Source organism: Nomascus leucogenys, chromosome 6 (assembly GCF_006542625.1).
Source record: "Nomascus leucogenys isolate Asia chromosome 6, Asia_NLE_v1, whole genome shotgun sequence".
NCBI classification, from domain to species: Eukaryota; Metazoa; Chordata; class Mammalia; order Primates; family Hylobatidae; genus Nomascus; species Nomascus leucogenys.
In genome coordinates this window covers 52,061,936-52,086,585 of record NC_044386.1, presented here as the reverse complement: position 1 = coordinate 52,086,585, position 24,650 = coordinate 52,061,936, and the positions used below count along the sequence as shown (strand labels likewise).

At 38.7% G+C, this 24,650-nt stretch overlaps 1 protein-coding gene across 5 annotated transcripts in view; it reads left to right on the top strand.

Moving 5' to 3' along the window:
* Positions 1 to 24,650, top strand: part of GALK2 (galactokinase 2) — a 179,007-nt gene that overhangs the window by 124,669 nt on the left and 29,688 nt on the right. For 3 of the 5 annotated variants that reach the window (XM_030814115.1, XM_030814114.1, XM_030814118.1), the window contains 3 exons: positions 2,141 to 2,239; positions 3,728 to 3,880; positions 17,496 to 17,706. In XM_030814115.1, the coding sequence (XP_030669975.1) occupies positions 2,141 to 2,239; positions 3,728 to 3,880; positions 17,496 to 17,706 (463 nt within the window). The remainder of the gene's footprint in view (positions 1 to 2,140; positions 2,240 to 3,727; positions 3,881 to 17,495; positions 17,707 to 24,650) is intronic. The other 2 variants (XM_030814117.1, XM_030814116.1) reach the window with 1 other exon arrangement.

Genomic DNA, 24,650 nt, shown 5'->3' with positions numbered 1-24,650 from the left:
TAATTTATTTTTAATGTACATATTATGGACACTGGCTCTGTGTGTCAGCAGACTGTGAACAATGCCTATTGCATCAAAATCCTAAGTTTACCTCATGTCACAAGACAAAAGTTAATGTTAGTGAATCCACATGACCAACAAGGAATATGACACTTGCAGAATCTGTCAGATGGTGTTTGGGCAGCTATTCTCAGAAATTGAAAGCAGCAGGTGTTTATTAATATTTACTATGTGTTTGGCATTATGTGAAGTAGGGGACAAGAAAGAAACACCATATTTTATTCATTTCTCACAAGAAACAGATATGATAGAAACATGAAACAATTAACAATTAAGGAGCAATAATAGCACTGTGATTCACAGACATGTAGATAAAAAGACAAGTAGACCCACACTTAAAGCATATTCAATACATGATAATAGAGTTATTAACAGGGAGTGCTGAGGAGGAGTTATGTGGTATGTGTGCATATGGGTGGTGGTGCAGGTTCCACGGCAAGGTGCTGCTTGAGTTGTTGACTAGTTGGGAATGCTGGGGGGAGTATTGAGTGAAGAGAATGGAAAATCGTATTTGTTAAGACAATGAGATGTGAAAGAGCCTGGGGTAGTAAAGAACAGCATTTGTTTAGTATCACTGTTGGCTGGAGCTTAGGGTTTACAGGAGGAGTGGTGGGATAGCAGGCTGGAGAAGTGCACTAGGGTTAAGTCATTAAAGACCTTGTGTACCATGCTGAAGAGTATGAGCATTAAGATGTTGGCAACCAAGCAGGCAAGAGATGATTATATCAGTGTTTCAGAATAATTATTCTAGAAGCATCATATAGTAAAACAGAAATAAGGGCCTGAATAAAGTCTTACAATAAATAAAACTGAATAGATGAATGAATGAATAGTAGTGTGAGTATTAGATGATACTAACTACAAATATTTTAGGAGTTTAGAAAAAGGGGACACCATGATGGGAATAATATTCAAAGAAGACTCCATGATGAAGAAAGTTTTTTTTTTTTTTTTTTTTTTTTTTGAGAAGGGGTCTCACTCTGTCGCCAGGCTGGAGTGCAGTGGTGCAATCTCGGCTCACTGCAACCTCCACTGCCCAGGTTCAAGCGACTCTCCTGCCTCAGCCTCCTGAGTAGCTGGGACTACAGGCATGGGCCACAACGCCCAGCTAATTTTTGTATTTTTGTAGAGATGGGGTTTCACCATGTTGGCCAGGATGGTCTTGATCTCTTTACCTCATGATCTGCCCGCCTTGACCTCCCAAAGTGCTGGGATTACAGGCGTAAGCCACAGTGCCCAGCCATGATGAAAGATTTCGGTGGTCAGTCCAGAGATTTATCTATAGTAGCTAGCCAATAAACTGGATATTGAACAAAAGTACAATTTATACAGGAGAGAAGACAGGAAGTAATACCAAGTTGCATAAACATGTGTGAAATGGTCAAAGAGACAAATCTAACTGGATAAGAGTGTTCAATTTCACAATGGTCCCAGATTTTGGAAGCCTTCAAAATGCCTGGTTGAGGTGTTTAGATTTATTTCTTAATCAACAGGAAGCCATTAAAGATTCTTAAACAGATATTTTAATATTTTCACTTTGGGTTAGAACATCTTGGTTGGAGGAAGACGAGCCTGATGAGATGACACCAGTTCTGATTCTTACATTTAATGGAAATGCCAGAGAGACTTCATTACTTTTGGGCAGGAAAATAAAGTTTAATGACCCCACTTTGGTTATGGGTAGACTGTGGAATAGTAGTTCACTGTTGGGAGACAAAGGAACCTGAGGCAAAAATGAATGATTGCCCATATGAGATTCTCAGTGATACTAGTCTAGGGAAGGATAGAGTAAATAGAAAGATGGTAGAAACTGCTTGCTCTGTGGAGACTTTTAGGGATGACAAAAACATAGCATGCACAGTCAATATCTTATTTCATACCCATAGCAGACATTGTTAATTGATGTTGGTATATTTTCCTATAGTCTGGAGCCCTTTTTAATGCAGTGCTCCAGGCAGGCTACTATTAGTTGATCAGAGTTGGCGCTGGAATTCAAACCTATTTGTCATGCATGTAGTAAGAAATGAATGAGAAATGGGTTATGACTACTCACAGTATAAATCAGTTTTTACCTTTCCAGGTGGAACTTGCAGAAATCTGTGCCAAGAGTGAGCGTTACATTGGCACTGAAGGAGGAGGCATGGACCAGTCTATATCATTTCTTGCAGAAGAAGGAACTGTAGGTAGCATTCCAAATAGGAGCCATTCGGAAATTCCTAGTGGGAAAATTTACATGGAGGGGAAGGCCCTGAAAGCCCCAGGATGCTTGGTTATGGACAGCCTACTATATTAGGCTCTATTGTAGGATATTATTTCCCAACTGCTTGTAACTCAAGGCTGCCACCAGTTAACCTACTCTATTTCATGTTGATTGCCTTTCTCTTACACTTCCAGAATGATACCTCTGGTCTGTTTTTCTCATGTGTCTAGCTTTTTCCCCTCTTCTATTTTTCTTCATTGTTAAGGTGAGCTTTCTCAATTCCCTAGTTATTGGAACCTCATTTCCCGCTCCTGTCCTAAATCACTTCATCTCATGCATTTTTATAATCTTATGTTGGTTTTAAACCCAAATCATAGTTCTCTTACCACATATATTCACAGTCCCTCTTTTTATAATTTACTCTTTGGTATCATTTTTCTCTGTCAACATTTTTGGGGCTTCAGTGGTGGGAAAAAGAATGTTGACAGTAAGCCAGGAATGAATTCCTTAGCTGGATACCACTTCCCCTTGGCTATCAACTCCTTTAGGCAGAGCAGAGGTTTTAGTTGTTGCTCATAAGCTGCTCATTTCCAAAATAGAGCAAACATTTCTTTAAAACATTTTCTTAGTTTTTCATCAGATTCCTACAGGCTTGGCTATTTTCCAAGAACACCTGGATTCCTTCTTATTAAGAATATTTGTTATTGATTCCCCTAAGCCAAAGACATGAGGCATGAGGAAATTTGTTTTAATACTAAGAAAATACTTTGGGTGTTTTGGATGAGACTCAACAGGCAGACATGAGGGCCAGAGTCCTGATGTTAATGTAAGTTAGCTATAGAGTCTGAACACAGTCCAAGTTCTTTGGACTTACAAAACACTTCACCATCTGACCCCTGCTTTACCCCTCTATCCTAACCTCTCACCACTTCTTACCCCCCAAACTGTAAGCTCTAACCAAATTTCCATGCCCGTAGCTCCATTAACATTCCATGTTGTTTTTTGCCCCTGGACTTGCCTAAGTTCTTCCCTCTTCTTGACATGCTTTTTGAGGAAAGAAACCCTCTGTCTGCCCTACTTTTGCTCATCTTTTAGGACTCAGTTTAGATTTCTCTTTTTCAACTGAGTGGTGCCTACAGTAGGCCGTATCTGATTGGATGCTTCAGCTATGTATCCGTATAGCATCTGTGCTTTGCTACCATTGTAACACAACTTGGAAATGTATTTGTCTGTCTACTAGACTGTTTTTCCCACTTGATTGTGGGCTCTATGAGAGGAGTGACAGTGTCTTTCCTGTTCACTGTTGTATTTCCAGTGCCTAGTACAGCACCTGGAGGTCAATAAGTAATATTTGAATCAATGAATGCATTTTTGACAAAACACTTTAAGATAAATAAATACATAAACACTTGAACATTTTCTGCATTCTAATAAATTATATTTCTCCTTTCATCTTTCTTCTAACAGGCCAAGTTGATAGAATTTAGTCCTCTGAGGGCAACTGATGTAAAACTCCCAAGTGGAGCAGTGTTTGTGATTGCCAACAGTTGTGTGGAGATGAATAAGGCAGCAACTTCCCATTTCAATATCAGGGTGATGGAGTGTCGGCTGGCTGCGAAGGTATGAACTTGGCAAGCTAGTGAAACTTGAAGTAGAGTTTTCCTTTTCTTTATTTTAATTGTTCTCTATTACTTTATCTCTTTCCCCAAATTTTAGGGCAACATTCTGACTGCAACAGCATTCCAACTGAAGGTCTTTGGGTACAGAGAAATCTGATTTTTAACTCAGAAGACAGATGAACCAGTTGAGTCTTCTGGGGTGGCACTGGGAAGAAAAGGGCAGCTTATATATGTGAAGCAGAGTTATGGGTTGGGTCTGTGGGTGGAGAAAGATAATTGGGGACAATTGATGGGAATGACCACAGCTGGTCTTATTTCCTCAACAAAAGTGATGGCAGCCTCACCCCTCCTGGTCCTCTAAGATGCAGTTTTTGTATTGGGTTATCATTCATTACTCCAAAAATACAGGATTGGTGCAGTCCCCCCAGAGCCCATACCCAGAAAAAATATTTTTACATGTCTACTAGGGAAACACAAACCAGCAGGGAGTCTTGGAAGTCTTTCTTTAGAAAACCCCCACAGTTAAACCTTAAATCTATTTAGGTAGTATTCATCGAGTAGCTATTGTAGTTCTAGCAGCATGAAGATATACAAAGGGGCATAGGACATGGGACTAGAGAGAGTGGACAATAGAGTTAAGAGTTCAAGTTAAGGGATTATGAAACAGGAAATGGTTAATATGTGATCAGTTAGTAAGTAATCCAGTGATCCAAAAAGTGACACAGTAATTAAATGTTATAAATAATCCAGAATAGCTCATAATACGACTAGAAAGTTGGAGAGAGGACTGAGGCTGGAGGCTAGGAAGTGGATTCTGGGTCAGGAGCTCCACTGTGCTTTCTTCCACTCTTGCTTTGATCTCCTGATGGATATCACCTAAGACTTATGATCACCAACATTTACCAGCTCCTAAATACAGCCTGAAATCTATTTTCTCAGTAGTAATAATTTCAGACCTTCTTTACTTCTCTCAAACACCCATTACTTGATTCAGCCTAACTTCCAAAAGTGATCTTCTCCCATATTTCATGTTGGAAATAGATGTGGTCACATAGACTTTGGCTTCCTGCCATCATATCTGCATGTCTCTCTATATCTGCATCTCATGTCAAAGCCAGCCCTTCCATGTGTGGCTGCAGGGAACTCCATCTTTAACCTGTTCCTCACCTATATTTCTCTACTAAATGCTTTCTATCAGACTCCACCTATTCTAGTATTTTGTATTAGAAAAGTCTACCCTAAGCCTCACAGCTATCTCCATCTACTATTTCTATTTCTACTTTTTCATTCTCTTCACAGCTAAACTTCTCAAAAATTGCTTTATATATGTTATCTTTACTCCTCTACCTCCCTCTTATTCTGGAATTTACCAAAATCTCACTTCTGCATTCTCTACAATATTGAATTTGCTCTTTCTTAGGCCACCAAAGATTTTTTCATTGGTAAATCCAGTGGACCCTTTTCAGTCTTCATCTTATTTCTCATTGTTATTTCTTTTTTTTTTATTTTTTTATTTTTATTTTTTATTATTATACTTCAGGTTTTAGGGTACATGTGCACAATGTGCAGGTTTGTTACATATGTATCCATGTCCCATGTTGTTTTGCTGCACCCATTAACTCGTCATTTAGCATTAGGTATATCTCCCAATGCTGTCCCTCCCCCCTTCCCCCACCCCACAACGGTCCCCCAAGTGTGATGTTCCCCTTCCTGTGTCCATGAGTTCTCATTGTTCAATTCCCACCTATGAGTGAGAACATGCGGTGTTTGGTTTTTTGTCCTTGCGATAGTTTACTGAGAATGATGTTTTCCAGTTTCATCCATGTCACTACAAAGGACAAGAACTCATCATATTTTATGGCTGCATAGTATTCCATGGTGTATATGTGCCACATTTTCTTAATCCAGTCTATCGTTGTTGGACATTTGGGTTGGTTCCAACTCTTTGCTATTGTGAATAGTGCCGCAATAAACATGTGTGCATGTGTCTTTATAGCAGCATGATTTATAGTCCTTTGGGTATATACCCAGTAATGGGATGGCTGGGTCAAATGGTATTTCTAGTTCGAGATCCCTGAGGAATCGCCACACTGACTTCCACAATGGTTGAACTAGTTTACAGTCCCACCAACAGTGTAAAAGTGTTCCTATTTCTCCACATCCTCTCCAGCACCTGTTGTTTCCTGACTTTTTAATGATGGCCATTCTAACTGGTGTGAGATGGTATCTCACTGTGGTTTTGATTTGCATTTCTCTGATGGCCAGTGATGATGAGCATTTTTTCATGTGTTTTTTGGCTGCATAAATGTCTTCTTTTGAGAAGTGTCTGTTCATGTCCTTCGCCCACTTTTTGATGGGGTTGTTTGTTTTTTTCTTATAAATTTGTTTGAGTTCATTGTAGATTCTGGATATTAGCCCTTTGTCAGATGAGTAGGTTGCAAAAATTTTCTCCCATTCTGTAGGTTGCCTGTTCACTCTGATGGTAGTTTCTTTTGCTGTGCAGAAGCTCTTTAGTTTAATTAGATCCCATTTGTCAATTTTGGCTTTTGTTGCCGTTGCTTTTGGTGTTTTAGACATGAAGTCCTTGCCCACGCCTATGTCCTGAATGGTATTGCCTAGGTTTTCTTGTAGGATTTTAATGGTTTTAGGTCTAACATTTAAGTCTTTAATCCATCTTGAATTAATTTTTGTATAAGGTGTAAGGAAGGGATCCAGTTGCAGCTTTCTACATATGGCTAGCCAGTTTTCCCAGCACCATTTATTAAATAGGGAATCCTTTCCCCATTGCTTGTTTTTGTCAGGTTTGTCAAAGATCAGATAGTTGTAGATATGCGGCATCATTTCTGAGGACTCTGTTCTGTTCCATTGATCTACGTCTCTGTTGTGGTACCAGTACCATCCTGTTTTGGTTACTGTAGCCTTGTAGTATAGTTTGAAGTTGGGTAGCGTGATGCCTCCAGCTTTGTTCTTTTGGCTTAGGATTGACTTGGCGATGCGGGCTCTTTTCTGGTTCCATATGAACTTTAAAGTAGTTTTTTCCAATTCTGTGAAGAAAGTCATTGGTAGCTTGATGGGGATGGCATTGAATCTATAAATTACCTTGGGCAGTATGGCCATTTTCACGATATTGATTCTTCCAACCCATGAGCATGGAATGTTCTTCCATTTGTTTGTATCCTCTTTTATTTCATTGAACAGTGGTTTGTAGTTCTCCGTGAAGAGGTCCTTCATATCCCTTGTAAGTTGGATTCCTAGGTATTTTATTCTCTTTGAAGCAATTGTGAATGGGAGTTCACTCATGATTTGGCTCTCTGTTTGTCTGTGATTGGTGTACAAGAATGCTTGTGATTTTTGTACATTGATTTTGTATCCTGAGACTTTGCTGAAGTTGCTAATCAGCTTAAGGAGATTTTGGGCTGAGACAATGGGGTTTTCTAGATATACAATCATGTCATCTGCAAACAGGGACCATTTGACTTCCTCTTTTCCTAATTGAATACCCTTTATTTCCTTCTCCTGCCTGATTGCTCTGGCTGGAACTTCCAGCACTATGTTGAATAGGAGTGGTGAGAGAGGGCATCCCTGTCTTGTGCCAGTTTTCAAAGGGAATGCTTCCAGTTTTTGCCCATTCAGTATGATATTGGCTGTGGGTTTGTCATAGATAGCTCTTGTTATTTTGAGATACATCCCATCCATACCTAATTTATTGAGAGTTTTTAGCATGAAGCGTTGTTGAATTTTGTCAAAGGCCTTTTCTGCATCTATTGAGATAATCATGTGGTTTTTGTCTTTGGTTCTGTTTATATGCTGGATTACATTTATTGATTTGTATCTGTTGAACCAGCCTTACATCCCAGGGATGAAGCCCACTTGATCATGGTGTATAAGCTTTTTGATGTGCTGCTGGATTCGGTTTGCCAGTATTTTATTGAGGATTTTTGCATCAATGTTCATCAAGGATATTGGTCTGAAGTTCTCTTTTTTGGTTATGTCTCTGCCAGGCTTTGGTATCAGAACGATGCTGGCTTCATAAAATGTGTTAGGGAGGATTCCCTCTTTTTCTATCGATTGGAAAAGTTTCAGAAGGAATGGTACCAGTTCCTCCTTGTATCTCTGGTAGAATTCGGCTGTGAATCCATCAGGTCCTGGACTCTTTTTGGTTGGTAAGCTATTGATTATTGCCACAATTTCAGAACCTGTTATTGGTCTATTCGGAGATTCAACTTCTTCCTGGTTTAGTCTTGGGAGGGTGTATTTGTCGAGGAATTTATCCATTTCTTCTAGATTTTCTAGTTTATTTGCATAGAGGTGTTTGTAGTATTCTCTGATGGTAGATTGTATTTCTGTGGGATCTGTGGTGATATCCCCTTTTTCATTTTTTATTGCATCTATTTGATTCTTCTCTCTTTTCTTCTTTATTATTCTTGCTAGTGGTCTATCTATTTTGTTGATCTTTTCAAAAAACCAGCTCCTGGATTCATTAATTTTTTGAAGGGTTTTTTGTGTCTCTATTTCCTTCAGTTCTGCTCTGATTTTAGTTATTTCTAGCCTTCTGCTAGCTTTTGAATGTGTTTGCTCTTGCTTTTCTAGTTCTTTTAATTGTGATGTTAGGGTGTCAAGTTTGGATCTTTCCTGCTTTCTCTTGTGGGCATTTAGTGCTATAAATTTCCCTCTACACACTGCTTTGAATGTGTCCCAGAGATTCTGGTATGTTGTGTCTTTGTTCTCGTTGGTTTCAAAGAACATCATTATTTCTGCCTTCATTTCATTATGCACACACTAGTCATTCAGGAGCAGGTTGTTCAGTTTCCATGTAGTTGAGCGGTTTTGATTGACGAAGCTAGGAAGAAACTGCTTCAACTAACAAGCAAAATAACCAACTAACATCATAATGACAGGATCAGATTCACACATAACAATATTAACTTTAAATGTAAATGGGCTAAATGCTCCAATTAAAAGAGACAGACTGGCAAACTGGATAAGGATTCAGGACCCATCAGTGTGCTGTATTCAGGAAACCCATCTCACATGCAGAGACACACATAGACTCAAAATAAAGGGATGGAGGAAGATCTATCAAGCAAATGGAAAACAAAAAAAGGCAGGGGTTGCAATCCTAGTCTCTGATAAAATAGACTTTAAACCAACAAAGATCAAAAGAGACAAAGAAGGCCATTACATAATGGTACAGGGATCAATTCAACAAGAAGAGCTAACTATCCTAAATATATATGCACCCAACACAGGAGAACCCAGATTCATAAAGCAAGTCCTGAGTGACCTACAAAGGGACTTAAACTCCCACACAATAATAATGGGAGATTTTAACACCCCACAGTCAACATTAGACAGATCAACGAGACAGAAAGTTAACAAGGATATCCAGGAATTGAACTCAGCTCTGCACAAAGTGGACCTAATAGACATCTACAGAACTCTCCACCCCAAATCAACAGAATATACATTTTTTTCAGCACCACACCACACCTATTCCAAAATTGACCACATAGTTGGAAGTAAAGCTCTCCTCAGCAAATGTAAAAGAACAGAAATTATAACAAACTGTCTCTCAGACCACAGTACAATCAAACTAGAACTCAGGATTAAGAAACTCATTGTTATTTGTTATCTTTCAACAAAGTTAACCAGTCTTTCCCTCTTGAAACATTCTCTTCCTTAGGTTTCCAGTATACTTCACTTCCTGTTTTTTTTTTCCCTGTTATATTTTTGTTGCTATTTCTTTTTAGTTTTAGCCATTCCCTCCACCGACCCACACCGGGCAGGGATGAAGGGATGGCAGGAATTCACTCCTCCTCCCACAGATGTTTAAATGTTGGTGTTCTTCAAGGCCTTGGCCTTGGTCGTCGTCTTCTTTCTAGTGGTCTTTCTTCTGTTGCTCTCATGCCCTCAGTTTCAACTTCCATCTCTATGATGATGACTTCCTAATAAACATCTTCAACTAAGGCTTTCTTGGCTGAGCTCCAAACCTCTATATCCAATGCCTTATTGACCATCTTTACTTGAATGAATCATAGACCTCTCAAACTGAGCATGTTGAAATTGAACTCAATCTTTCACAGACCTTATATTTTTCTATCGGTCCCATCATCACTTATTGACTATGACATTAGCCTTCTCACTGTTCCTTAAATTCATGCTCATCTCTTTCCCAATCATTCTTTAAATAACAGCATGACGGTTTAGAAATTTAAATCTGAGAGATTTAAATTCCCCTGCTTAACACCTTTCAGAAGCTTCCTATTTCGTTGGAATAAAGTAAAAAGTCCACATCACCACCTGGAGAGCCACCATATCTGAGAACTGTGCACCTCATCCTCTTCATCTCTTAGCATCACGTGCTTTCCTTACACTCCAGCCATGAGACTCGTTCTCATCTCAGAGACTTTGCACCTGCCCAGGACATTCTTCCTTCAGCCCACTTTGAAGTCTTAGTCTAAATGTCCCTCAAGGAAGCCTTCCCTGACTTCCTTACTCTTAGACTAAGTTACAGCCCCCTTTATATTTTGAAGCACTTCATTTTTCAGTTATGGCACTTATCACAATCATTTATTTAATGTCTGTCTCTTCTTTCGGATTCAGTTTTACCTGAGAGCTGAGGCTGTGTTTGTCTTGTTAACTCTTATATCCCTAATGCTTGATGTGGTGCTTAAGCTGAAGAGACACAGGATAAACATTTGTTGAATAGATGAATGACTACTCCCTGTATCACCTGCTCTGTACTTTCTTTTGCACAATTTCTCAGTTTTTTACAAGTACCTATTGTATGCTGAGCACTGGCCTAGATCCTGTGGAGGTGTGTAAAGTGTAGTTTTCCCTTGTTACTGACTTAGCACTTCTCCTCTTACTTCTATCCTCTGAGGTTGGGAAATTCAGGAAATTAGAGATATACTGAGCGAGGAAAATAAAAGCTTTTTGTTTCTGGAATATTTGGGGGCATACAGTTTTTGAAAAATTATGATTTAAATGTTTTGAATTTTTAATTTACTTATTAAGATAATGTCTAAAAATAAAGTAATAGAAGTGCTTTAACATTGAACTCTTCATAGTATTTGATCAGTGCATATGTGCAGAGAAACAGTGCTGTAAACTTTTTAATATCAAGCGTTCAATGAACTTTCTTTCTTTCACGACACACTTCCTTTCTCAGGAGATGGAAGAAATTAGTGTCTTATTTGTTTGAGGGCTTAGTCTTGTTGACCTTTTATCTTGAGGTTGATGAGTAAGTATTGCCTTCCTAAGGAGACCTCAAACATACACAACATTGTTTTCAAAGTTTTATCACGAAATTAGATATCCTCTACCAGATCCATAGGTGAGCTGAAACAAGTATTAGACACGTAAAATCAGTTCATGTTGTGACTACTCTCCCAAAGATACAAGAAGAAAATGACGGATAAAATTGTAGTGCTGAGTCTCTGTAGTAAAAGTTATTGTGATGTGGGAATGTTTTTTGAGAGTTAACTAGAAAAAGGGCATCTCCTTTGGAAGCAGTAGTAGCTGAAGATCTTAATCCACTGCAGAACCTCCTGTTCTTGAGGATGTTTTCTCAGTTTAACTGCATAACCCCATATGCATTTTAGAGGTACTTTGGTCAGCAAAATTGGCATCTGAATTTGGCTTTTTGCTACACACTCCTCCCAATTGACGTAGATAAACACACGGTTTTAAATACTCTGAATTTTTCTCTTTTAAAATGTGGAAGAAAGAAAAATGAAAGACTTTATCAAGATGGAAAATGTTTTCTAAATCATGTTGCTGCAAATCACTAAAATCCCAGGTTTTATACAAAAGGGAAATGAAGATAAAACTGCTAATGTGCACTTTACTCAGAGATATGGATATTAGGAATATGCTTTTGCTTAGGAATATAGTCTGGAATCCTACTAAGCATATTTTCTTTGCAATATGGTTCTATTCTTCCATTTTTGGCAACATGTGAATGAATATAATTTTTTTTTGAAGATGGTCTCATTAAATAAATTAAACTCTCATGTAAAAAGGTTAAAAAAAAAGCTTATCTCAACCTGAGCAAACTTTGTTTTCCAACAACAATAATGAAGTGTCAGCTGAAGAATGGCTAATCAAGATAGTTTTGAAAATGAGACTGAGACTGATCAGCTAGGGCTCTACATGGCAAAGTTGTAATGAATAACATTTATTTTTCCTTTCTTCCTATTTTTCTCAGATTCTTTTTTGAAAATGAGTACCTTGTTAAAATCAAGTTAACACAGGGAAGTACACTAAACCAATAGAGACAATTTTTCTTTGTTTTGCATTAATGCTAGCAATTTCTTCTATTCTTAACGTCTTTCTCATCTTGTTTCTCTGTCTCTGTCTCTTTCTCTCTCTCCATCAGCTTTCAAAAGCTAATTGATGCAAATTCATAAAAAATCAGAGCCTTGTAGAGCATTTGACTAAAATTAAAAATTTTTGAAGGCAAACTCAATAGAGATTTATAATTACTACTTGTACAAATGATATCTTAATGAAGCACATTTTTATGATAAAGTAGCCAGGGATCTCTAGTAGGTACAAAATTTTTCATATTTTACACACATTTGGGGCTTAAATGTTTCCAGAAGTGCTTTTCTTATACAGTATCCCTTAGTTACATTGAAGAATAAAATGTGTGATGCCCATAATAAGTATTATGGGAAGTCAAGTAGGGAAGAGAAATTATACTGTTGCTTTTTGTATACCCTGAGCTCCTTGTGGCAACATGAGAAGCAGTGAAGGAGAGAGTTTCATATGATCCTTTGACACTTCAAGGAAAATTTACAGTGATTCTTTACAGGGCCTGTCTGGTCAGGGGCCATCAGTCACCCAGTTTTTCAGCTCCTGTCACTTAGTATGAAACTTATTCTTTGTCTGGTGACAGAATAGTTGGCATAATATTCTCAGGGTTTTGGCAGTTTCCTTGAATTTGAGCAGAGAAAAACCAAATACTCAAGAATGTAGCCAATTTCATGCAGCCAGTTGATTCAATAGTGCATACTCTGCCAAGACTCTGGCATGGAGTATTCAGGCAATGGTGAGTCCGAGCTGCATGGCAGAGGACATACATACTGCGGAATAGGGGTAATGTGTTTAATGGAGCCAGATTGTGGCAGGACCTTCAGTGCCATGCTCAGGCTTACCCAGGCTTGGCTTTGAAAGCAGTGGTTGTTAGTGAGGTATTTTAAAAATATTAATATGGCAGCAGGAGCTTTTGCCTTGGTTGAAGAGAAGTAGGTACTAGAGTATCAGTGAGGATGGGATAAAAAGGGAGAGATGTGAGAGAAGCTCTGACTGGATGTGGTAAGGGTTGGGTACAGCCTGTCTATGATTGGATTTTTGTTTTCCTTCTGGCATATACTTCATTACTTTGAGGAAGTTTTCCTTGACTACCTCCTGACCTCAATTAGGTTAAACACCCTTTTATGTGCTCTTACCATGTCCTGTATTTTTCTATTATAGAAGTTTATCATAATTGGATTAAGTTCTTTATGTTAAACGTAGTTTTAATTTAACCTCTGTCTTTTCTGGTGGACTGTGAGCTGCACGTGGTCAGGAGCCATGTGTGCCTTACTCACTGCTCTCTGCCTGTAGCCTGGGAAGTAACAGGCACTCAGTAGACACTCACTGTGAGCAGACGCACATGAATGAAGGAAATGAAGAAAACGTGTTGACTCAATAAGAGCTACAGCTTCAAGGTGCAATGGTTGGTGAAAAGCATAGTGCTGCCAGTGATAGGTTTTGAGAAGGTAGGATGCACTAGAAGTTGACTACAAAGTAGGAGATGATGAGAATTCTTCATGAATATCTTAACACTTTCTCTACCATACCGTTTTACCAGAAGACCCAAGGAGTCTCAGACCAAGAGCAGAGGGCTTAGTATTTTTGTTTGTGTCTGGGACAACCTGAAAGTGCTAGGGAGTTAATATCCTTGAGAGCTGCCTCAATCAGTGATAACTGGGAGTTATTGGATAAATACTTTGGCTTTCTTGCCCATGGTAGGACATGACTGAGCTTTACACATACAGGTTCCAGAGAACCTGTGATTTGAAGCTCAGCAGGCCCAGACTCACTTGCCAACATCAGTACACCTCATATTGGCTTCTCTTCCTGTCTCACTTTCTATTCCTCTTAATGCTTCTTAGGATCACCTTCCCCTCAAATTCTTACCCTCAAATTTTTGTCACAGGGCCTGCGTCTGAGAGAAACCAACCTAAAACAGAGTTTTAGCACTATTTATCAGTGCCTCTTTCCATGACTGTGGAAAAAGCACCTGTTGCCTGCTTTCTTATCCACAGAGCATGGAACAGAGCTCAGGAAGCTCTCAGAAGTGGTATCTGATATGAATACTTAATGTTTGCCATGGTGAAAAGAAAATGGTGAATGTGGACAAAGAACTGCCTTCTCTTATTTCCCCACCCTACTACTGACTGAGAAAGTTGTGACAAAATAACCCACAGCCCTGACTCATAGCCCTGCTTCACAAATGTGAAGGAGGCCAGTCACCTGGGCCACAAGTGAAATGTGAAGGAGGCCAGTCACCTGGGCCACAAGTGCCTTCATGAAGCTCTGTCTTTGAGCAACGGTGATCTTATCCACCCATTTCCTTCATCTGCAAGTCATCTTTCTGTTTTCCAAGCCAAATTTCAAAGGGCTTAAGAGGATTTTCTATTTGACTACCTCAATGTAGTGTAATTCAACAGCTCACGGGCTGTGCAGCTGTCATTGAGGGCATATGGTAGATTTCATCCTTAATTGAAATACATACCAAATTGGCTGTGTGGATTCTCCAGCTGAGGGCTCACTGGACAACTGGTGTCACAGTAAAGTGGGATATTGCTGGAGTGAATGTGAACTCTATGTTAGTGCCTCAATCTGCAGAAGGCACATCAGGAGGCTGCCTTTGAAAACTGAATCTTGTGGGCTGCAGCCATCCCTTGCAGACTTTCTCCCCACATATCACTGGCGCAGTTTTCTTGGATCAAGTGCCTGGGGCAATGTGACTGGTTCAAGAGAAAATGGGAATGGGAACTTGGATATCATTGTGGACTGAAAGCTTCTTAGAAAGAGCCCACTGTCATCTCTTGGGGGCAGTTCTCTGACGTTTTTCTTTTTTAGTTTGGAAGGAACCCATTTATCAAAGTGTTTTTAAATTTCTGGAATGTTCACTTCTAGCACAGATCTAGGTTTGTGTTTTGAAATGCGTTTCTAAGACTTGATCAGTGATTTGAATTCATATGGGTAACATGATATAGTTATCATCCATACCTCATTGAGAATGTGGCCTAGGGGAAGGAAGAAAGAGTTATAAGACCTGGATTCAGTTTCCAACTCTGTTATTAACTAGTTAAGTTACTTTGTTTTTTTGTTTTGTTTTGTTTTTTTGAGACCGAGTCTCACTTCATCACCCAGGCCAGAGCACAGTGGCATGACCTCCGTTCACTGCAACTTCTGCCTCCTGGTTTCAAGTGATTTTCATTCCTTAGCCTCCTGAGTAGCTGGGATGACAGGCACATGCCACCATGCCCAGCTAGTTTTTGTATTTTTAGTAGAGACGAGGTTTTGCCATGTTGGTCAGGCTGGCCTTGAACTCATGGGTTCAAGTGATCTGTCCACCTCAGTCTCCCAAAGCTGGGATTAATGAGGCCACCACACCCAGCCTTGTTAAGTGACTTTGGACAAGTCACTTACTATTATTATTATTATTTTTGGAGACGGAGTTTCGCTCTTGTTGCCCAGGATGGAGTGCAATGGCAGGATCTCAGCTTACTGCAACCTCCGCCTCCCGGGTTCAAGCGATTCTCCTACCTCAGCCTCCCGAGGAGCTGGGATTACAGGCATGCACCACCACGCTCAGCTAATTTTTGTATTATTAGTAGAGATGGGGTTTCATCGTGTTGGCCAGGCTGGTCTTGAACTCCTGACCTCAAGTGATCTACCCGCCTCGGCTTCCCAAAGTGCTGGGATTGATTGTACGGGCTTGAGCCACCATACCCAGCCTACTATTATTTTCTAAATAGAATAATAATATCTGTCTCACAGGGTTGTTGAAGATTATAAGAAATACGGGGCATATTTTAGACTATACCACACTATTATTTTTGTTAGCTTCATTGCTTATCTCAGTTGGATTGTGGATGTGTTGCCAGAAAGCATCATTGTAGGAGATCATTAACTTCAGCTCTTTTTTTCATATAAAATAAATATCTATTCTTTTGTATTATGTATATCTTTGTAAGTTTTCTCAAATTATTTTTGGAATACATTGGAATATAGAACAAGAATGAGTGAATGAAATGAATGAATGAATGGGTCAGTCTGTGGAGCTATCAGTCCAGTACTGCTAATAACCATGAACTAAATGTGCTAAGCAAACAGGTCAGAAGAAGTCTTAGCTCATGTTTTTTTTTTTTTTTTTTTTTTTTTGCTTTTTGTTTTTTGTTTTAAATGACACCATGTTCCATGAAATAATCAAACCGAAAATCATAGTTCTATTGTTTTGTTTCCCAGTTTGGCCTTAAAATCATTAACTCATTTCAAATATATGAGCCAGGGTTTTAAAAAGAGGATTAAATTAATATAAGAACTTCTGTTATTAACATTCTTCAGAAGTCAGTGGCCGTAACCAGAGTACAATAGTCTTTTGGTAAACCCTGCTTCCTGTCAAAAAGAAAGAAAATCATCAACATAATGGAAGAGTAAATCAGATGCACATTTTCTTGAAGACTGATTTCCCCTTCTCTTGTTTCTTTTTGCTGTTTAAAATGCCCCTCTGTCTTCACACCCAGGCAATGAATATTGTAGACCTCAGGATGAGAGAAATCCTCACTGTTTTGATTGCCACCCACTCTGATATTGCTTGGGGAGAATGACAGAAGTATATTCTGGATTGGGGTTCCCATGGGTGGTTACAGATTTGGTTTATACTTAACCCTCACCGTCAGATTGAGGAGGTACCTCAGGATGCAGTTAGAAGCCAAACTCTTTTTCTTGAGGGTAGAGGAACATACAGCTACTACCACCAGCGACCTAATGAAGTGCTTCACATAAGGTCATCAATAAGGTTTTCATTTCAAATTTAGGATTTTACCCCAAATGCCCATATAATGCCATTTTCAGAGACATATAGTAAACAGGAAGTACCCTAATTGGACGTACAGTATCCTCTCAAGACCCAGGTCACATGAGATTTAAATAGTTTTCTCTTGACTTCCTAGGGAGGAATGCAGTAGGCATGAACTGAATAAGGATAAAAGAGTAAAATTATTCAAAGAAATAGCTCTGAGGGAAAGTGGTGACAGGCCAAAAAAAAAATCAGTGAGGGATTAGTTGTGTGTGCGTGTGTGTGTGTGTGTGTGTGTGTGTGTGTTTCAGGACAAATACTTAACTAGTCTGTGAGTGTCATACATGTTTAATTCCAGGCATCTGAAGCCAGTATGCATTTCCAAGTAATGGTGGGAAAGTTGGATAGGTTGAATGGAAAACAACAACAACAACAACAACAACAACAAACAGCTTAAAGTTAAATCTGGCTAATTAAAATAGTACACATCAAATTCTGAATCAAAACTGACCATTATCTTGGTTTGAATTTGCAGCTCCTGGCTAAATACAAAAGCTTGCAATGGGACGAAGTACTGAGGCTGGAGGAGGTGCAGGCTAAACTAGGGATTAGTCTAGAAGAAATGCTGTTGGTCACAGAAGATGCCCTTCATCCTGAACCCTATAACCCTGAGGAGATCTGCAGGTGTCTGGAAATTAGCCTGGAGGAACTCCGAACCCAAATCCTGAGTCCAAACACTCAAGATGGTGAGTTGGCTGGAGAAAGTAAGATATAGGTTATTCCCTCACTCACAGCTGGAAGGTTTCAACATCTCCACTGGTTTTAAAGCATACTTGAGGGAATTTGGAGACTGTGTTTTGGCAAGCTTAATTATTTAGAATCTTAGCTTCATAAATGTATTCATTCATTCTTTCATTCACCACTATGCTGGGTAGGCAAGGGTGAATGAGACATGATTCCTGTCTTCCAGGGGCTTATAATTCAGTAAGCTTCTCTTTTTTATCTTTTTTTTTGCCTTATCCATTTTTTTCTGGTTATTATGCTACTTGTATAAAAAATGGACTAAGAGAACTGCTCTAACTCTGTGCAACAATACTCAGAACACTATAAAATGTTCACTTCTTAGGTTGAAACTTGTGGCCCACTTTAGTGTGGAAGCTTATTTCTATTTGTGGTCTGCTTTCAATTAATTTTATTTTTATACCAATAACATCAGAAACTGAGATGAAGCCCAGGTAAATGTTGCAGGCACAGGATGGAGTCTTGGGCTGGCTGTTCCGCTTAGACTAGAGGTTATCTATTTGTGAGAAATCAGTACTGGGGGTAAGGACATCTAGTTAAGATCCAGTTGCCCTTAGTGGAGGGTTATGGGGGATGAGTAGGAGATTAACACAAACATCAGCCTCAGGGACCCATTTCTGTCTCATTCAGTTCAGTTCTACAACTGATTGTTGAGTTGCTACTGTGGATTTACCCACAAAGTAATATCTTAAAGGCTGCAAGTACTGAAAACTTCGGGATGAGATAAGGGAATCATATGGAAGCAGGGATTGGGTTTTAGTTTCTAACACTGTCGATCCAATTTAATTTGATGAAGCTTGATTGAGTCTTTAGAACCAGAATAAGCAACTATGGCCTACTGGCCAAATCAGGCCTGCCATCTGTTTTTATAAAATAAACTTTTACTACAACATGGCCATGTATTAGTTATGGCTGCCTTTGCACTATAAGAGTTGAGTAGTTGTGATAGAGATTAAATAGTCCACAAAACCTAAAATATTTACTAGCTGGTTCTTTGCAGAAAATGTTTGCTGGCTCTCATTCCAGAAAGGCAGTAGACTGAAGTTTACCTCAGTTTTGCCATGAAAATAGGCATAACAGGAATGCTTCTAAGAATAATCTGTATAATGTGCTAAGAATAATGCTTGGTAGTGGAGGTACTAATAGAGTGATGAGTGTGGTGATGGAGTTGTACTTGGGTCTAGGGAGACCAGAAAACAAAGAAGTCAAAGCCAGCTTAAGGCCGGGTGCAGAGGCTCATGCCTGTAATTCCAGCACTTTGGGAGGCCAAGGTGGGTGGATCACTTGAGGCCAGGAGTTCGAGACCAGCCTGGCCAACATAGTAAAACCTGTCTCTACCAGAAACACAAAAATAAGCCAGGCATGGTGGCAAGCACCTGTAATGTCAGCTACTCAGGTAGCTGAGGCATGAGAATTTTTTGAATCCAGGAGACAGAGGTTGCAGTGAGCTGACATTGTGCCACTGCACTCCAGGGTGAGACCCTGTCTCAAATAAATAAATAAATAAATAAATAAATAAATAAATAAATAACTCACTCCAGGGTGAGACCCTGTCTCAAATAAATAAATAAATAAATAAATAAATAAATAAATAAATAAGCAAGCAAGCTAGCCAGCTTAACTAAGGAGTTAGCAACCAGCCAAAAGTTAAATAATAAATAGGTATTTCCTAGGTAGGCAAACAGTCAGAAAGAATTCCAGTCTGACAAAACAGTAGATACAGAGGCAGAAAGAAGTGAGAGAAGATTATATGTCCAGAGAACTACAGATAGTTCAGTGTTTCTTGAAAATAATGTACATAGTAGAGAATGATACAGTATCAGGCCAAGGTTGTAGACAGACCCAGATCACCAAAGGCCGTATTAAATAACTTGTGTGTGTGTGTTGTATAGGTAATTCAGGAGGTAATCAGTATTTATTGAATGAAGAAGTGGGGTTAGGTATTGGATAGGGAGAGGTTCAGGGGAATTGCCTTTCTCCTTTGACCTAAGATATTGATTTCTTTAACAAACACGTATTGACTTCTGTGGACTGGAAATTGTGCTAGGATACAAAGATAATCAGGACACGGTCTCTACTTTATAGTGACTTAGTGTCTAATTGGGGGAGAGTGCCATACAATGATCACAGTAAATAATACCTTCTATAATAAAGGTATTTATCAAGAACCCTAAGAGTATGGAGGGAAAAGTAGCTCAGGTCCTGTAGATGGTGGTTCAATTTTGGCTGGATCCTTAGAGAAAGTTATGAATTTCCTAGACTTAGAGAGATGACCAGCCTTTCCAGGCAGAGAGTAGAGCTTGAATGAAGACAAAGTAGCACAAGGAGTGGAGTACTGGAGAACATGCACCAAGAGGTATTGTGTGCAGTATAAGTTGAAGGACAAAAAGACTGCCTAAAAGGATGCCAGTTAGGAAACTATTGCTCTATACTCTATACTGAATGAGAAGAGCCTGAAGTAGGGTAGATGGCTCAACTGGTAGATTCTCAAGACTATAAAATAGAATTCAGTTGCAATTGGCAATTGCTGGTATCTAGGAGTGAAGGAAAGAAGAAAGGGAAGAAGGAAGGGAAGGAGGGAGAGGAAGAAGGAAGGAAGGGAAGAAGAAAAGAAATATAAGGTAAATAAGTCCAAGGTATGGATAACTGGGAAAGTTAGGAAATTATAGTATCGAAGTGATTTTGGCAGTAAGAAGACAAGCTCATTTCTCTCGATAGATAGATAGATAGATAGATAGATAGATAGATAGATAGATAGATTTATCTATCTATCTATCATTGAATTTGTCTGGTGTGATAGCAAGATATCTAAATAGAGATGTAAAACAGGTAAAGATCCAAATGATATAATAATTAGATTTGGGGGTTATTGTTGAAAAGGTGAGAAAGTCTTGATGGACATTGAAAATGTTGACTGTCTAATGATCTTAAAAGAGTCATTTCATGGTATCACTTAGTTCAGAAGCCTTTCAGAGGCTTAACCATTACCTAAATTCCTGAACTGTTCTAGTCCTGTCTTAACTATGTTCTGTCCTGTGTCCCTTTTGAGCCCATACATGCCCGTGTGGACAGTGTTACCTTGGTTGAACCATTACACTTACTAATTGGAAGCTTGGTCTTCCCTCTGGGCTTTTAATCCTAAACACTACTGTGCTTTTATAAATGAATTTTCTCCCCTTTCTGAAATGCAGTTTCTACCTGTCTTAAAAGCTTAATATAATTCTTATCTTTTGCTTATACTTCTTAATCCACAACCTATTCTCTTTCTCTGTATCCATCTTCGTTTCTTTCTGCATCTGCCTGTCTTTCCTTCCTTTCTTTTAGACTTTTTTTGAATAAGTAAATTTCCCAGAATGCTTTGGAAAATACAAAGAGCAATTTGCTTATCAAACAACATGTATTGCTCTCTCTCTGCCTCTCTTTCTATGTATATATTCATAAGCTTTTCCCCCTGAAGAATAATGACTTCACAGTTTTTGTAAAAATGAGGCATGCTTCATCTTATTTCTTTTTTTCCAGAACTTTTATTTATTTTCTTTTTCAACTTAATTTTAGGTTCAGGGCATGCACATGTAGGTTTCTTACATGTGTAAATTGCATGTTTCTGGGGTTTGGTGTACACATGATTTTGTCACCCAGGTAGTGAGCATAGTATCCAAAGGGTAGTTTTTCGACTCTCACTCTCCTCCCACTGGCCATCCTCTAGTAGGCCCTGGTGTGTACTTTTCCTTTCTTTGTCACCATATGTACTCAGTGTTTACCTCCCACTTACAACTGAGAACATATGGTATTTTCTTTTCTGTTCCTGCATTAATTTGTTTAGGATAATGCCCTCCAACTGCATCCATGTTGCTACATAGGACATTATTTCATTCCTTTTTATGGCAGCATAGTATTCCGCAGTGTATTTGCACCACGTTTTCTTTATCCAGTCAACCATTGGGCATCTAGTTTGATTCCATATCTTTGCTAGTGTGAATAGTGCTGCAGTGAATATATGAGTGCATGTGTCTTTTTTTTTTTTTTTTAGACAGAGTCTCACTCTGTAGCCTGGGCTGGAGTGCAGTGGTGCGATCTTGGCTCACTGCAACCTCTGCCTCCCTGGTTCAAGAGATTCTCCTGCCACAGCCTCCCGCGTAGCTGGGATTACAGGCACCCGCCACTATGCCCAGCTAATTTTTTGTATTTTTAGTAGAGACAGGGTTTCACCATGTTGGCCAGGCTGGTCTTGAACTCCTGACCTCGTGATTCTCCTGCCTCGGCCTCCCAAAATGTTGGGATTACAGGCGTGAGCCACCGCACCCGTCCACATGTGTCTTTTTGGTAGAATGATGTATATTCATTTGGGTATATACCCAGTAATGGGATTGCTGAGTTGAATGGTAGTTCTGTTTTAAGTTCTTTGAGAAATCTCCAAATTGTTTTCCACAATGGCTGAATTAATTTTCATTCTCACCAGCAGTGTATAAGCATTCCCTTTTCTTGGGAAACTTGGCAACATCTGTTATTTTATGACTTTTTAGTAACAGCCATTCTGACTGGTGTGAGATGTTATCTCATTATGGTTTTAATTTGCATTTCTGTAATGATTAGTGATATTGAGCATTTTTTTATATGCTTGTTGGCCATGTGTATGTCTTCTTTTGAGAAGTATCTGTCCATGTCCTTTGCCCATTTTTTAATGGAGTTATTTGTTTCTTGCTTGTTGATTTGTTTACATTTTTTATAGATTCTGGATATTAGACATTTGTAAGATGCATAGTTTGCAAAAATTTTATCCTATTCTGTAGGTTGTCTGTTTACTCTGTTGACAGTTTCTTTTGCTGTACAGAAGCTCTTTAGTTTATGTCTCACTTGTCAATTTTTGTTTTTGTTGCAATTGCTTTTGGAGATTTCATCATGAAATCTTTGTCAAGTTCTATGTTCAGAACTGCATATACTGGCTTTTTTTTCTAGAATTTTTATAGTTTTAAGTCTCACATTTAAGTTTTTAATCTACCTTGAGTTGATTTTTGTGTATGGTAAAAGGAAGGGGTCCAGTTTCCATTTTCTGTGCATGAATAGCCAGCTATCCCAGTACCATTTATTGAATAGGGAGTCATTTCTCCATTGCTTATTTTTGTTGACTTTGTCAAAGATCACATGGCTGTAGGTGTATGGATTTATTTCTGAGTTTTCTATTCCATTGCATCAGTCTATGTGTCTGTTGTTTTATGCTGTTTTGGTTACTGTAGCCTTGTAGCATAGTTTAAAGTTGGGTGGTATAATGGCTCCAGCTCTGTTCTTTTTCCTTAGGATTGCTTTGGCTATTTGGGCCCATTTTTTATTTGAATTTTTGAATTTTTTTTTCTGAGAAATGACATTGGTAGTTTGATAGGAAAAGCATTGGATCTGCCTTGGGCAGTATGGTCATTTTGATAATATTGATTCTTCCAACCCATGAGCATGGAATGTTTTCCCATTTGTTTGTGTTGTCTCTGATTTCTTTCAGCCATGTTTTGTAATTCTTATTGTAGAGATCTTTCACCTCCTTGGTTAGCTATATTCCTAAGTATTTCATTCTTTTTGTGGCTATTGTGAATGGTATTGTGTTCTTGATTTGGCTCTTAGCTTGGACATTACTGGTGTATAAAAATACTACTGATTTTTGTACATGGATTTTGTATACTGAAACTTTACTGAAGTTATTTGTCAGTTCCACTAGCCTTTGGGCAGAGACTATAGGTTTTTCTAGGTATAGGATCATATTGTCAGTGTAGAGAGATAGTTTGACTTCCTATTTTCCTACTTGGATGCCTTTTATTTCTTTCTCTTGCCTGATTGCTGTGGCTAGGACCTCCAATACTATGTTGAATAGGTGAGAATGGGAATCCTTGTTTTGTTCTGGTTCTCAGGGGAATGCCTCCAGCTTTTGCCTGTTCAGTATGATGTTGACTGCGGGTTTGTTGTAGATGGCTCTTATTATTTTGAGGTATGTTCCTTTGATGCCCAGTTTGTTGGTAGTTTTTAACATAAGGAGTTCTTGAATTTTATTGAAAGTGTTTTTATTTCTATTGAGATGATCATATGGTTTTTGTTTAATTCTTTTTATGTTGTGAATCACACTTATTGATTTGCCTATGTTGAACTAACCTTGCATCCAAGGAATGAAGGCTGCTTGATTGTGGTGGACTAGCTTTGTGATGTGCTGCTGGATTCAGTTTCCTAGTTTTGCTGAATAGTTTTGCATCTATATTCATCAGGGATATTGGCCTGAAATTTTCTTTTTTTGTTGTGTCTTTGCCAGGTTTTGGTATCGGAATCATGCTGGCCTCATAGAATGAGTTAGGCAGGTGTCCCTCTTCTTCAATTTTTGGAATAATTCCAGTAGGATTGCTAACAGGTCTTCTTTATATGTTTGGTAGAATTTGGCTGTGAATCCTTCTGCTCCAGGGCTTTTTCTGGTTGGTAGATTTTTTATTACTGATTCAGTTTTAGAACTTTTTATTTGTCTGTTCAGGAATTCAGTTTCTTCCTGGTTCAGTTCCTGGAGTTTATCCATTTCTTTTAGGTTTTCTAGTTTGAGTGCACAGAGGTGTCTGCAATAGTGTCTGAGGATTTTTTGTATTTCTCTGAGGTCAGTGGTAATATCACCTTTGTCATTTCTGATTATGTTTATTTGGATCTTCTCCCTTTTTTCTTTATTAATCTAGGCAGCAGTCTGTCAATCTTATTTATTCATTCAAAGAACTATTTTTGGTTTCATTGATCTTTTGTATGGATTTTTATGTCTCAATTTCATTTGGTTCAGCTCTGATTTTGGTTGTTTCCTTTCTTCTGCTAGCTTTGTGGTTGGTTTGCTATTGTTTTCCTAGTTCTTTTAGGTGTGATGTTTGGTTATTAATTTGAG